This window comes from Tarenaya hassleriana, unplaced genomic scaffold (assembly GCF_000463585.1).
Source record: "Tarenaya hassleriana unplaced genomic scaffold, ASM46358v1 Cleome1, whole genome shotgun sequence".
Taxonomy (NCBI): domain Eukaryota; kingdom Viridiplantae; phylum Streptophyta; class Magnoliopsida; order Brassicales; family Cleomaceae; genus Tarenaya; species Tarenaya hassleriana.
The window spans coordinates 4,412,397-4,423,465 of record NW_010960187.1 but is presented as its reverse complement, the minus strand read 5'-3'; the positions used below and the strand labels follow the sequence as shown (position 1 = coordinate 4,423,465).

Genomic DNA, 11,069 nt, shown 5'->3' with positions numbered 1-11,069 from the left:
CCGAATCTCCGCCGTCCAGACGGACCCCAAGCCACCGAATCAGGAGGCACCGGCCAAGAAAGCGGGGGCGTCTCCGGCGTTGAAGACGGCGGTGGGTGGAAATGTGGGTCAGGGGAAATGGACTATGGACAGCTGGAAATCAAAGAAGGCTCTGCAGCAGCCGGAGTACCCGGATGCGGCGGAGCTGGAGTCGGTGCTCAACACAATCGATGCGTTTCCGCCGATTGTTTTCGCCGGTGAGGCCAGGATCCTGGAGGAGCGACTGGGTCAGGCCGCAATGGGAGAGGCCTTCCTGTTGCAGGGCGGCGACTGTGCTGAGAGCTTCAAGGAGTTCAACGCTAACAACATTCGTGACACTTTCAGGATTCTTCTTCAGATGGGTGCCGTCTTGATGTTCGGTGGCCAGGTGCCTGTAATTAAGGTATGATTCCTCTGGTTAATTCATACTATCTGTACCCATTTTCCGGTGAATTGTCTCAGGATTAGTTTCTGCAAGTTTTTTTAGTTGTTGAAGGCTTGGCAGCGGAAAAGATAAAAAAAAAATCATATGAAATTGTTTTTTTGTGATGGGTTAATCTTCGACTTTGACTGACTTTTTATCCCTTTTTCCTGTGTTTGGTTCAGGTGGGAAGAATGGCGGGTCAATTTGCGAAGCCGAGATCCGACCCATTCGAGGAGAGAAACGGCGTGAAGCTGCCGAGTTACAGAGGGGACAACATCAATGGAGACGCCTTTGATGCGAAGGCCAGGGCTCCTGATCCTCAGAGGATGATCAGAGCGTATTGCCAATCTGCAGCTACTCTGAATCTTCTGAGGGCGTTTGCCACCGGTGGTTACGCCGCTATGCAGAGGGTCACTCAGTGGAATCTTGATTTCACAGAGCACAGCGAGCAAGGAGACAGGTAAAAATTAGCCTTTTCAATTGATCTGGCTGTGCTTTTGTTTTGTGTTTCTGTCGGAATCTTGTGGTTGTTGTGGTTAGTCTCATGATGGGTAGGATTAGGAATTAGCATTACCACTGACACATCTGTTTGCGCCATTGATGTTACTATGAGTGTCAATTAGGATCTGAAATTTTGGTAGTTTCACCCACAAACCTTTAGGTTTTGAGCTGCAGAAATTCGGAATAATTTACTGCGTATCTATTTGTAGGGTTTATACGTTTTGATGCCATAAAGTTTAGAACTTCTCCTTTTAGCATCTGCACGTAGTTGGTTCTGTGATATCTCCTGAAACTGAAACTTTGTCTCGGAGTTCCTTTTTTGCATTGAGGTTCTTGTTAGATTTCAAGATAAGGTAGTACACTATCAGCCAAAATTCGGCAAATTCTGAGGGATTTTAGCACCTTTTTAGTGCTACATTTTGCTATTTAGGGAAAAATTATGACTTTCAACATTGGTTTTGCCAGGTATCGAGAACTTGCTCATCGGGTGGATGAGGCGCTTGGTTTCATGCATGCAGCTGGGCTGACGCTCGACCACCCGATCATGCAGACGACTGAGTTCTGGACGTCACATGAGTGTTTGCTCTTACCGTATGAACAAGCTCTGACCCGGCTAGACTCTACCTCTGGCCTTTACTATGATTGCTCTGCCCATATGCTCTGGGTGGGAGAGCGCACTCGACAGCTCGATGGTGCCCATGTCGAGTTCCTCAGAGGTGTTGCTAACCCTCTTGGAATTAAGGTCTGTTTATTGTTTTGGACACATTTCAGAGTAAAAGATTTGCAATTCCAATCTCATGCAATTCCGGTTATTGTTTTTGGTTTTCATTCGGTTTAGGTGAGTGACAAGATGGATCCGAATGAGCTGGTGAGGATTATTGAGATACTGAATCCGGAGAACAAGCCCGGGAGGATAACGGTGATAACGAGAATGGGAGCGGAGAACATGAGGGTGAAGCTTCCTCATCTGATAAGGGCAGTTCGTCGTGCCGGACAGATCGTCACTTGGGTCAGTGATCCAATGCATGGAAACACCATCAAGGCTCCATGCGGTCTCAAGACTCGTCCTTTCGACTCTATCAGGGTACGCTTTCGACTTTTTTTTTTTTTTGGTGGTAGGTGAGATTACGACAGGTGACAACCAAAAACATTGATTTATTGCATTGGACCACTAAGCATATTGTAGTTTTAGGTGAGACATTACTTTTCTTGGTTAGGTGAGCCTTTTTCAAGAAAACCCACCAAACCATTTCGGTATGAAAACTCGGTTTTCGTGATCAGTAAACCGGAAATCATTTTGGGTGGAATGTTTCTTTTTTTTTTTGGTTGCTGCAGGCGGAAGTGAGGGCGTTCTTCGACGTGCATGAGCAAGAGGGAAGCCACCCGGGTGGGGTCCACCTTGAGATGACCGGTCAGAACGTGACGGAGTGTATCGGCGGATCGCGAACGGTGACATTTGACGACTTGGGATCGCGTTACCACACGCACTGCGACCCGCGTCTGAACGCATCGCAATCGCTAGAACTGGCGTTTATAATCGCTGAACGCCTCAGGAAGCGACGGATCCAGTCCCTCCAGTCTTTTGCTCCCTAAGCGTCTTCCCTTGCGTTTCCATCTGCTCCCTAAACATATACATTATATATGTATGTGATATAATATATCGGTAAGACTTGGTTTTCTAAATTTCCAAATTTTGGGTCGAGAGAGTGTGAACTCTTTGTGTAGTTGTGTTTGTAAAAACGTTACAAGGTGTGTGGATGGACTTCAAATTTGCTGGAATAAAGAGTCTGCTTTACTTAAGAGCGTAGGCCGTAACGGTGGATCGTAAAATAATGCCACATTGTCCATTCATGACATATGGTATCTATATTATATGGTCGTCATTACTTTTTATTGGAATAAACGCAAACTTGAATGGGACCATATGATTTGACACGTATGATCACTATTCCCTACATTATGATCTTCTTCCCCACAAATCTATATTATTTTAGTTTCCCATTTAATATTAGCCCTTTTTGGAAATATTTGTTTAAATTACTGTATTTTTATTTATTGAAAAAGAAGTCTGTACGTATTATATTTTAAATAATGTTCTTTATTAGGCGAGGAAAATTGTGATGAGGAAAAAATGATTTTGCTAATTGAGGTTAAAGGGAGAAGTTTTTTTAAGTATTTTCTATTTATGCGATTTTCCAATTTTTACGTCCATGACGGTGAAAAATACAAAAAAAAAAAAAAGAGAGTCCATGGGTTAATTAATGAATGCACCATGGTCTTGTAAGCCCACATCGCTTTTTAAAAGCCCATTGGTAGTGTCGTCATTCTGATTGCGTGCTATCCCTGTCCCAGAGCTCAAGACTACTTGCCGTTTTTTCCTTCTCAGCATAAGACAAAAAACTACGTCGCGTTTTCTCGAGTTCCCCGTTTCCGCGTTCTTGCCACTGCTATTTCGTAAGCCAAACGCTGCGTTTACTCAGAAACGGCGTTGTTTCTCCAGCCCTACCTCCTCGACGACAAATGACGAATAACGAATTGCAGCGAGAATATTTTTGGCGTGGAGATCCCGCGGACACGGTGATCACACGAATCCCGGCTCGTCAAATCCACGCGCTACTGCTTCTGCAAAATTTTGCTCTTTCGTCTCCAGATCCTTTCTGGGGTACCCGAGCGATTCGAATTTCAGGATCGAAGAAACATTTCTCGCAGAGAACAAACAGGAATGCAGGATGCTTGTGAAACGACGACTTCAGGACACAGAGATCGTCGGTCGGAAACTCTCGGCGGTCTCCATGTCCTCCCGGATGAAACTATCTGTTTTATCCTTGAATACCTTTCTCCTCGAGATATCGCTCGCCTCGCTTGTGCCAGCAGGTTTCTCAATTCTCTTTCTGATGTCAGATTGATTTAAATCGGTGTCTTGCTCGCACAGTGGTCTCTAATCGTGTCTTTTTTCGCTATCGTTTGTGCTTTTGGGTTCATGTTCTTAGCAATTCTGGGAACGAAAACGTATTGTTATTTCTGATGGTAGGAACTTTGTCATTGTTTGGTGTCGTTAGCTTGCTTATTGGAAAATTGGGTTTAGAACCAATACGGCTGAGAAACTTGGATGTTTTATATTTATAGGGTTCATGCTCCTGATTTCTCTTCAGAATGGTCGAGGCATTTCCTGGATGTACAAAAAAATTACGCATTTTGTGGTAATCGTGTCATTGTATGTTTTACTTGCAGTGTTATGTACATTCTGTGCAATGAAGAACCACTTTGGTTGAGTCTGTGCCTCAAAAGAGCAAAGGGTCCACTTCAGTGCAAGGGTTCCTGGAAAAATACCACCTTGTATCTGTGAGTACTGAGTACTTTGAAAAATCTCTACTTTTATATTATTTAATTTAATGTGCAAATCGATTGTTGAACGTTAAGTTTACCTTGGATTTCTCAGACCCGCTGCTTATGTAAAGTTGGGATTACTGATTTGGTTTCTGGATACAGGGAAGGGGTAACTCAGGAACACGATGGGGCATACAGAAAGCCGCTGCATTTCAATGGTAACAACCTGGTGCATAGTCTTTTTCTTTCCTTGAAGTTCAATCCTATTTGTGGCTTATTCCTTTTTCTAACGACATGAACATGTTGATTCACTTGTTTTTCTCACAGACTTTACCCCTTTCTGCAGGATTCAATTCGTTGTACTTGTACAAGCGATTTTATAGATGTCATACTTCTCTAGATGGGTTCTCTTTTGATGATGGGAATGTGGAACGTAAGAGAGACCTCTCCTTGGATGAGTTCTCTAAGGAATATGATGCCAAGAAGCCTGTATGTCTTAATAATTTAATTTTTCTTATCCATTTTTGTATCTCTCTTGATTTTCATGTGCCTCCTCTCTCTGTTATGCCTTATCCAGGGTTTTACACCTTATTGTAATTTATTCCCCTGTCCTTCAGGTTTTGATTGCTGGTCTAGCTGAATCTTGGCCAGCCCGTAGTACGTGGACTGTTGACCAGCTAACTCAGAAATATGGGGAGACTGCATTTAGAATATCTCAGAGAAGTCCGAATAAAATCAGCATGAAGTTCAAGGATTATGTGTCTTACATGAATATTCAGCGGGATGAGGATCCACTATACGTTTTCGATGACAAGGTACTAACACAGTTCTGTAATAACTATACATTTTCTGCATGTCATTAGTAGAGTTACAGCAGGTCCAAGACGTTCTAAGGAAAATATTTGGCACATGAACCTAAAGGAATCGAGATTTTCTTGTAGTTTGGAGAAGTTGCAACTGACTTGTTGAAAGACTATAGTGTGCCTCATCTGTTTCGAGAAGATTGGTTTGACATCTTAGACCATGAAAGTAGACCGTCATATAGATGGCTCATTGTTGGTCCGGAGAGGTCTGGTGCATCGTGGCATGTTGATCCTGCTCTTACTAGCGCCTGGAATACTTTACTCTGTGGTCGGAAAAGGTATGCACTTTTGGCTTGAGGGATCCTTTTATTTGTTTCATTCATTTCCGGTAGACTGTCCCATGCGTACCTCTAATGCGCTTATGTCAACATCTGTTGAAAGTTTAGGCAATATTGGTTACGGTCCATGCAGATACCACGGCAGATATCTGAACATTTTACAATCTAGGAATAACCACATAAAAGTGATCAGTTGGATCCATGACTTGTTGTTTGAATTGAAATGTGTATTCATCTGTCCATGTTTGTGTAAGGTTGTTACATAGTTATATGCACCAAGAGCCATTCTAGTTATCAGATTAACATGATTCAGTTGCTAGGTTGGGTACTGTGATTGAGTTGTTAGTCCCTGCTATCTCTGTTCCCACTTTGTTGGACACTGCGATATGAATTTGTTCTCTTCCACTTTGTTGGATGTTGTGAAATAATTTCATCACTAGAATGGAATTGGGTTATATGGTATTTTGACGATGACTGCATTATGTTTCAAAAACAGGTGGGCATTGTATCCTCCTGGGAGAGTGCCTCTAGGTGTTACAGTCCATGTAAACGAAGATGATGGTGATGTCAACATCGACACTCCTTCATCTCTGCAGGTACCTTGCATGACTATCCTAAGCTTTTGGCATTTGAGTTCTTCTTTATCATAGCATCTTCTTAGTTTCAGTCTCTTGATACTCTTCTCTTGCATGGACAGTGGTGGCTAGACTATTACCCCCTCCTTGCTGATGAAGACAAGCCAATTGAGTGTACACAGCTACCCGGGGAAACAATTTATGTTCCAAGTGGTTGGTGGCACTGTGTCCTTAATATTGAAACAACAGTGGCTGTTACCCAGAATTTCGTGAATGAAAACAACTTTGAATTTGTGTGTTTGGATATGGCCCCTGGTTACCGTCACAAAGGGGTTTGCCGTGCTGGGCTTCTTGCCCTTGACGAAAGCAGTTTGGAAGAGATTGAAATTGAGGCGAGTGATGAGGTCAAGGATACTTTGAGCTATGCAGACCTTACCAGGAAAGAAAAGAGGATCAGGATTAATAGAGGTGAAGAGATGGAAAACCACGAAGGGGGTGCTAATGGTGTATCAAAGAGATATCATGTTTGGAAAAACGGGTTTTCATACGATATCGACTTCTTAGCCTCGTTTCTTGATAAAGATAGAGACCATTACAATTTTCCATGGTGCATGGGGAACTCTATAGGCCAACGGGAAATGAGGGAGTGGCTATTCAAGCTTTGGGTTCTGAAACCCGAGATGAGAAAGCTGATATGGAAGGTAATTGCTGCTATTTGAAGTTGAAGTTGAAGTTTTAACCTTGCTAATTGCTTTCCTTCATCTCTCTCATATTATCTCCTGTTTGAATGACATCTTAGGGAGCATGCGTTGCTTTAAATTCTGAAAAATGGTTGCACTGCCTCGAGGAAATCTGTAATTTCCATGCATTGCCATCCATTACCGATGAGGAAAAGCTTCCCGTTGGTACCGGAAGCAATCCGGTAAGATTACTAGTTCCCTTGAAAAAAATATTGTCACATAAAAGTTTTGCAACCATTTTGAGTCCTTGTTCTTCTTTATCTCTGAATTCTCTCAGTTCTTACTGTTAGGTTTATCTGCTGTCTGACCATGTGGTAAAACTCTATGTCGAAGGAGGACTGGAACAGTCTATGTATGGTTTGGGAACCGAGGCAAGTAATCATAAATTAAATTCTCATAGCATTCCTTGTTCATCCATTACGATTGTAATTGTTTGGTTTTCTTGTGTGCAGCTTGAATTTTATGACGTACTTGGCCAGGCTGATTCTCCTTTGAAAACCCATGTCCCTGATGTTCTGGCAAGCGGGATTCTTTTTCTCGAAAATGGGTCTTACAGAATCGTCCCTTGGGATGGCAAGAGAATCCCAGATGTTATCGCTGGCTGCAATCTCGGGCTAGATGCTGTATCAGTGGTGAATGGTGAATTTCCATTCGGTATTTGGAGCAAGACTCTAATAGAACGTAGAAACCTGGAGAACTCAAATCAGGATACCTTCAGTTCTTCCGGGACACATATTTGGCCGTACATTATAACAAAACGATGCAAAGGGAAGATATTTGCACAGCTGTATGTTTATCTTTTCTCCCTCTCTTAGTTACCTATTACTGTGAAGATGTTTCAGAAAATAACATGTCTATTATTGTTGTAGAAGAGATGAACTGTCGTGGGAAGACGCAATGAACTTGGCTTCCTTTTTGGGAGAACAAGTACGCAACCTTCATCTGTTGCCATACCCACCAATCAAATTTCCATTGGATGGTAATGATCTTATCACGATGGATGTTCAAGAGAGGTCGAACATTCCTGCAGAATGGCGAATCTTCGTTGGTTCTCTGTGCCAGAAGAAGAAAGACGTTTTCACTCGCCTGGAAAAATGGTACCCCTCCTTGAGAATATTAACGTTTCTTCGAGTTTAATTCTTGTAAAAGATCTCACCTTTTGATAACTATTTCAACTGAATCTCTCCAGGGGTAGTCCAATTCCTCGGCAGCTGATCGACAAAGTGAACGAATACATTCCCGATGAATTTTTCACGGATCTGCTGTGTGTTTACAAGGTTACTTGTCTGATTTTTTTTTTCTCCTCCCTCGTTGGAATGGAGGGACTGTGGGCAACTAACTCATTGCTCAATGACCAACACAACTTTTCTTTCTATATGACCGCAGGACAAAGATTGTGTAGACAAAGCCAAGCCCTGCACATGGATACACTCGGACATCATGGACGACAACATTCACATGGAACCATCCTTGGATGATGACGATGATTCCATCAACTGTCAAAACAAAACATGGCGTCCAAGTCACATTCTCGACTTCAGCAATCTATCCATAGGTAATAATGCTTAACTTCAAGAATCGGCATATGTGTGTGTGTGTATATAGGCGACATGTTTTCATAGTTTTTGGTTGTTACTACTGTTTTTGCAGGAGATCCAATATACGAATTGATACCCATATACCTGGACGTGTTTAGGGGTGATGGGGATCTCTTAAAGAAGCTTCTGGAGAGTTACAAGCTCCCATTGGTAAGGAGCCGCGTGTCAAGGGAGAGTCCGAGGGACAAAGAACTCAAACTCTCGTACCGTGCAATGTAAGCAATCGAAACGCAGAACTCTTTTTTTTTTTTTTTTTCTTAATCTTTATGAACAATGAGGTTTGAACTGGAAGCGGCGGTGGGGACGCAGGTGCTACTGCATATTGCACGAAGAGAATGTGTTGGGAGCAATCTTCGGGATATGGGACGAACTCCGTTCTGCGGAATCCTGGGAAGACGTTGAGTTTACTGTCTGGGGACTTCTTAACAGCTACTCCCTTCTTCCCTGACTTCCGTTTCTCTCTCGCCTTTAAAAATTATTCATATTCATATTTATACAAAAAATAAGAAAATAATTATCTGATTAGTTTTTGTTTCATGTAATGACACTAAAACTCCATATTCAATGCTAGCTTGTTACAAATCTGTGACGTCTAAAGTACCATTTATTTAATTAAAAATTATCTTTCTTATAAATTTTAGATAAAACTGTTAAATATTCCACAGTAACACTGTTGTCCAGTTAACCAAAAAAAGGGTACGCCAAACAACATATATATATATACAAAAATAGTAACAAAATAAAATATCTAAGATTCCGAATTTAGAATCAAACCTCAAGAAATTTTCTTTGGGGATTACTCGCCTTCGTTTATTATTTTGCACCTTATACGAACATTCACCAGACAAAATATATCTATATATAAAATCACATGGGGCATACGAAATCGCCGCTGGTGTCGATGTCATCGGAGTAAGCGTCGAAGTCGTCGAGATCCATACTGTTGCTTCCGATGCCGCCGGAGCCTGAGCCTGAGCCTCCGGTGGAATCGGAAGCTCCTCCGCCGGATTGTCGAGCTTCCTGAATGATGGACAAAATCTCTTCCACCGTCTGGGAGGGCTCGTTCACGTCGCTGCAGATCTGCCAACTCCCTCCTTCCCACATCTCCACCGGCAAGTTCTTCAGAAACCATTCGTCTCTCTTTATCTCTTGCATCGTTATTCTCTTCTCATCACACACCATGACACAGTCAGACATCCATCTATCATCATCACTCTTTCATTTTTAAAAACTCCATACCTTGTCAGGGTTCGCTACGAAGATGCGAGAGAGAAGATGCTTGCATCCCTCCGAAACTCGGACGTAATCAGGAAACGAGTACTGGGAGCTCATTATTCTCTGCCGTTTCAGAGAGCTTTAACCGATCAGAGGATCCAAACAGGAGTGTTTAATTAGCCACGACATGTTAGAGTTAACTGACCGCGATTGTCTTGCGGAAGTTTCTTGGATCAGAAGGATCTTCAAAAGGGTAAGCTCCTACAAGCATTACGTATAGGGTGACACCACATGACCATACATCTGCTACCTGCATATTTATTTCACCAACAATCATATATACATATATATATATATATATATATATTACTCCGGATATGATGATATTACCTTGCCATCATACTCTTTCTTGGAGAGGACTTCAGGTGCTATATACGCAGGTGTTCCTACTGTCGATTTTGGTTGCGAATGGAGTACCCCCGACTATATACATATGTGATGAACAATCTCATCATCATCTCATATTCTAATAAACTAATACAATGCTGAGATCTTATCTCGTCACCTTTGAGTATCCGAAATCGCAGATCTTCACACGTGGAGCTGCGCTGCCATCTAACAGCGTATTCTCGAGCTTCAAATCTCTGTGGCAGATTTGCTTTGGAAACAAACAAACAAAAAACAGACCCCTTCAATTCCCGGGGAAAATATACATACGGGGAGAAATGAATAAGAAAACGAGGTGTGATGCGAATCAATCACCAGAGAGTGACAGTAACTGACTCCGGACACGAGCTGCTGGAAGAAGAACCTCGCCTGGCACAGACAGACAACGTGAATGTAATGGACGAGTTTCTAATGTGTGTAGTATGGCAAGAAGAAGATGAAGGACCTCGTCTTCACTGAATCGGCCGGCGCTGCAGATTCTTTCGAACAGTTCTCCTCCCTCCGCGTATTCCATTACTATCGCCAAGTGTGTTGCCGTCAACCTCACCTGCTTTTCCATCAGATTCCTTCCTGTTATATATATATTGCGCTGAAGCTTTCTCTTTAGTCCAAAATGTTCCATTTTGTTACATCTTTATACTCTTTCAAATACGACCGGATACTGATTCTATTTACAACCAGAAAGCAAAGGGAAGATAGGATTCTGTCCCTCAAATCTGTCAAAACTCCCTATAAAATAAAAATAAAAAATCCAACACTCAATAATACTCTCAAGAATAAAAAGCTGCTTAAATTTCTTCAGATTTTCCTGCATGTATATAAATGGTTTTAGAAGCAGATTCCACAGGGAATCTCTCCAAGAGAAATGCGGAATATAATAATGATGAAGAATATACCTCTTTGAATCTTATAATATTCGGGTGCTTCAGCGTTCTGTGGTTCATGATCTCCCTCTGCACATGTTCGTCAATCTTCACACAGAAAGAATCAAAGAAAAAACCCGTGATACCCAGATATTCAAAAAATCTAAAAAGAAAGAACTTGGAAATATGAAGACAGATTTACTGAATCCGTAAAAAAAAA

The 11,069-nt window shown here is 42.0% G+C and overlaps 3 protein-coding genes and 1 long non-coding RNA gene across 9 annotated transcripts in view; 3 read left to right on the top strand and 1 right to left on the bottom strand.

The window, feature by feature from the left end:
* The window catches only part of LOC104824788 (phospho-2-dehydro-3-deoxyheptonate aldolase 1, chloroplastic), a 3,089-nt gene extending 346 nt beyond the window's left edge, over positions 1-2,743 (top strand). Inside the window, exons 2-6 of the mRNA XM_010556956.1 lie at positions 5-421; positions 625-902; positions 1,409-1,685; positions 1,782-2,027; positions 2,279-2,743. Coding sequence (XP_010555258.1) covers positions 5-421; positions 625-902; positions 1,409-1,685; positions 1,782-2,027; positions 2,279-2,536 — 1,476 coding nt within the window. The 3' untranslated portion in view covers positions 2,537-2,743. The remainder of the gene's footprint in view (positions 1-4; positions 422-624; positions 903-1,408; positions 1,686-1,781; positions 2,028-2,278) is intronic.
* A 706-nt stretch (positions 2,744-3,449) lies between these two features.
* LOC104810709 (F-box protein At1g78280) lies at positions 3,450-8,908 on the top strand. 2 transcript variants are annotated; one of them, XM_010537084.2, is made up of 16 exons: positions 3,450-3,817; positions 4,175-4,285; positions 4,433-4,488; positions 4,617-4,759; positions 4,888-5,085; positions 5,212-5,411; positions 5,908-6,007; positions 6,109-6,687; positions 6,786-6,908; positions 7,017-7,097; positions 7,179-7,513; positions 7,599-7,823; positions 7,916-8,003; positions 8,113-8,281; positions 8,377-8,539; positions 8,634-8,908. In XM_010537084.2, the coding sequence occupies exons 1-16, from the start codon at positions 3,666-3,668 to the stop codon at positions 8,770-8,772; spliced, it is 2,862 nt and encodes a 953-aa protein (XP_010535386.1). In that variant the 5' UTR covers positions 3,450-3,665; the 3' UTR covers positions 8,773-8,908. The 2 variants fall into 2 exon arrangements, with proteins under 2 accessions (XP_010535386.1, XP_010535379.1); XM_010537077.2 differs by having other exon boundaries at positions 3,451-3,817; positions 7,596-7,823.
* A 161-nt stretch (positions 8,909-9,069) lies between these two features.
* Positions 9,070-11,069, bottom strand: part of LOC104810693 (serine/threonine-protein kinase SRK2C) — a 2,742-nt gene continuing 742 nt past the window's right edge. Inside the window, exons 3-10 of one of the 5 annotated variants that reach the window (XM_010537065.1) lie at positions 10,883-10,939; positions 10,432-10,556; positions 10,302-10,355; positions 10,105-10,197; positions 9,930-10,022; positions 9,745-9,849; positions 9,564-9,662; positions 9,070-9,488 (exon numbers count right to left, since the gene is read on the bottom strand). In XM_010537065.1, the coding sequence (XP_010535367.1) occupies positions 9,192-9,488; positions 9,564-9,662; positions 9,745-9,849; positions 9,930-10,022; positions 10,105-10,197; positions 10,302-10,355; positions 10,432-10,556; positions 10,883-10,939 (923 nt within the window). In that variant the 3' untranslated portion in view covers positions 9,070-9,191. Of the gene's footprint in view, positions 9,489-9,563; positions 9,663-9,744; positions 9,850-9,929; positions 10,023-10,104; positions 10,198-10,301; positions 10,356-10,431; positions 10,795-10,882; positions 10,958-11,069 lie in introns of those variants that run through there. The other 4 variants (XM_010537060.1, XM_010537051.2, XM_019202965.1 and 1 more) reach the window with 4 other exon arrangements.
* On the top strand, positions 9,657-10,489 carry LOC109116834. Its single transcript, XR_002024415.1, has 2 exons — positions 9,657-9,792; positions 10,127-10,489. It is a non-coding gene; the product is annotated as an uncharacterized LOC109116834 (long non-coding RNA).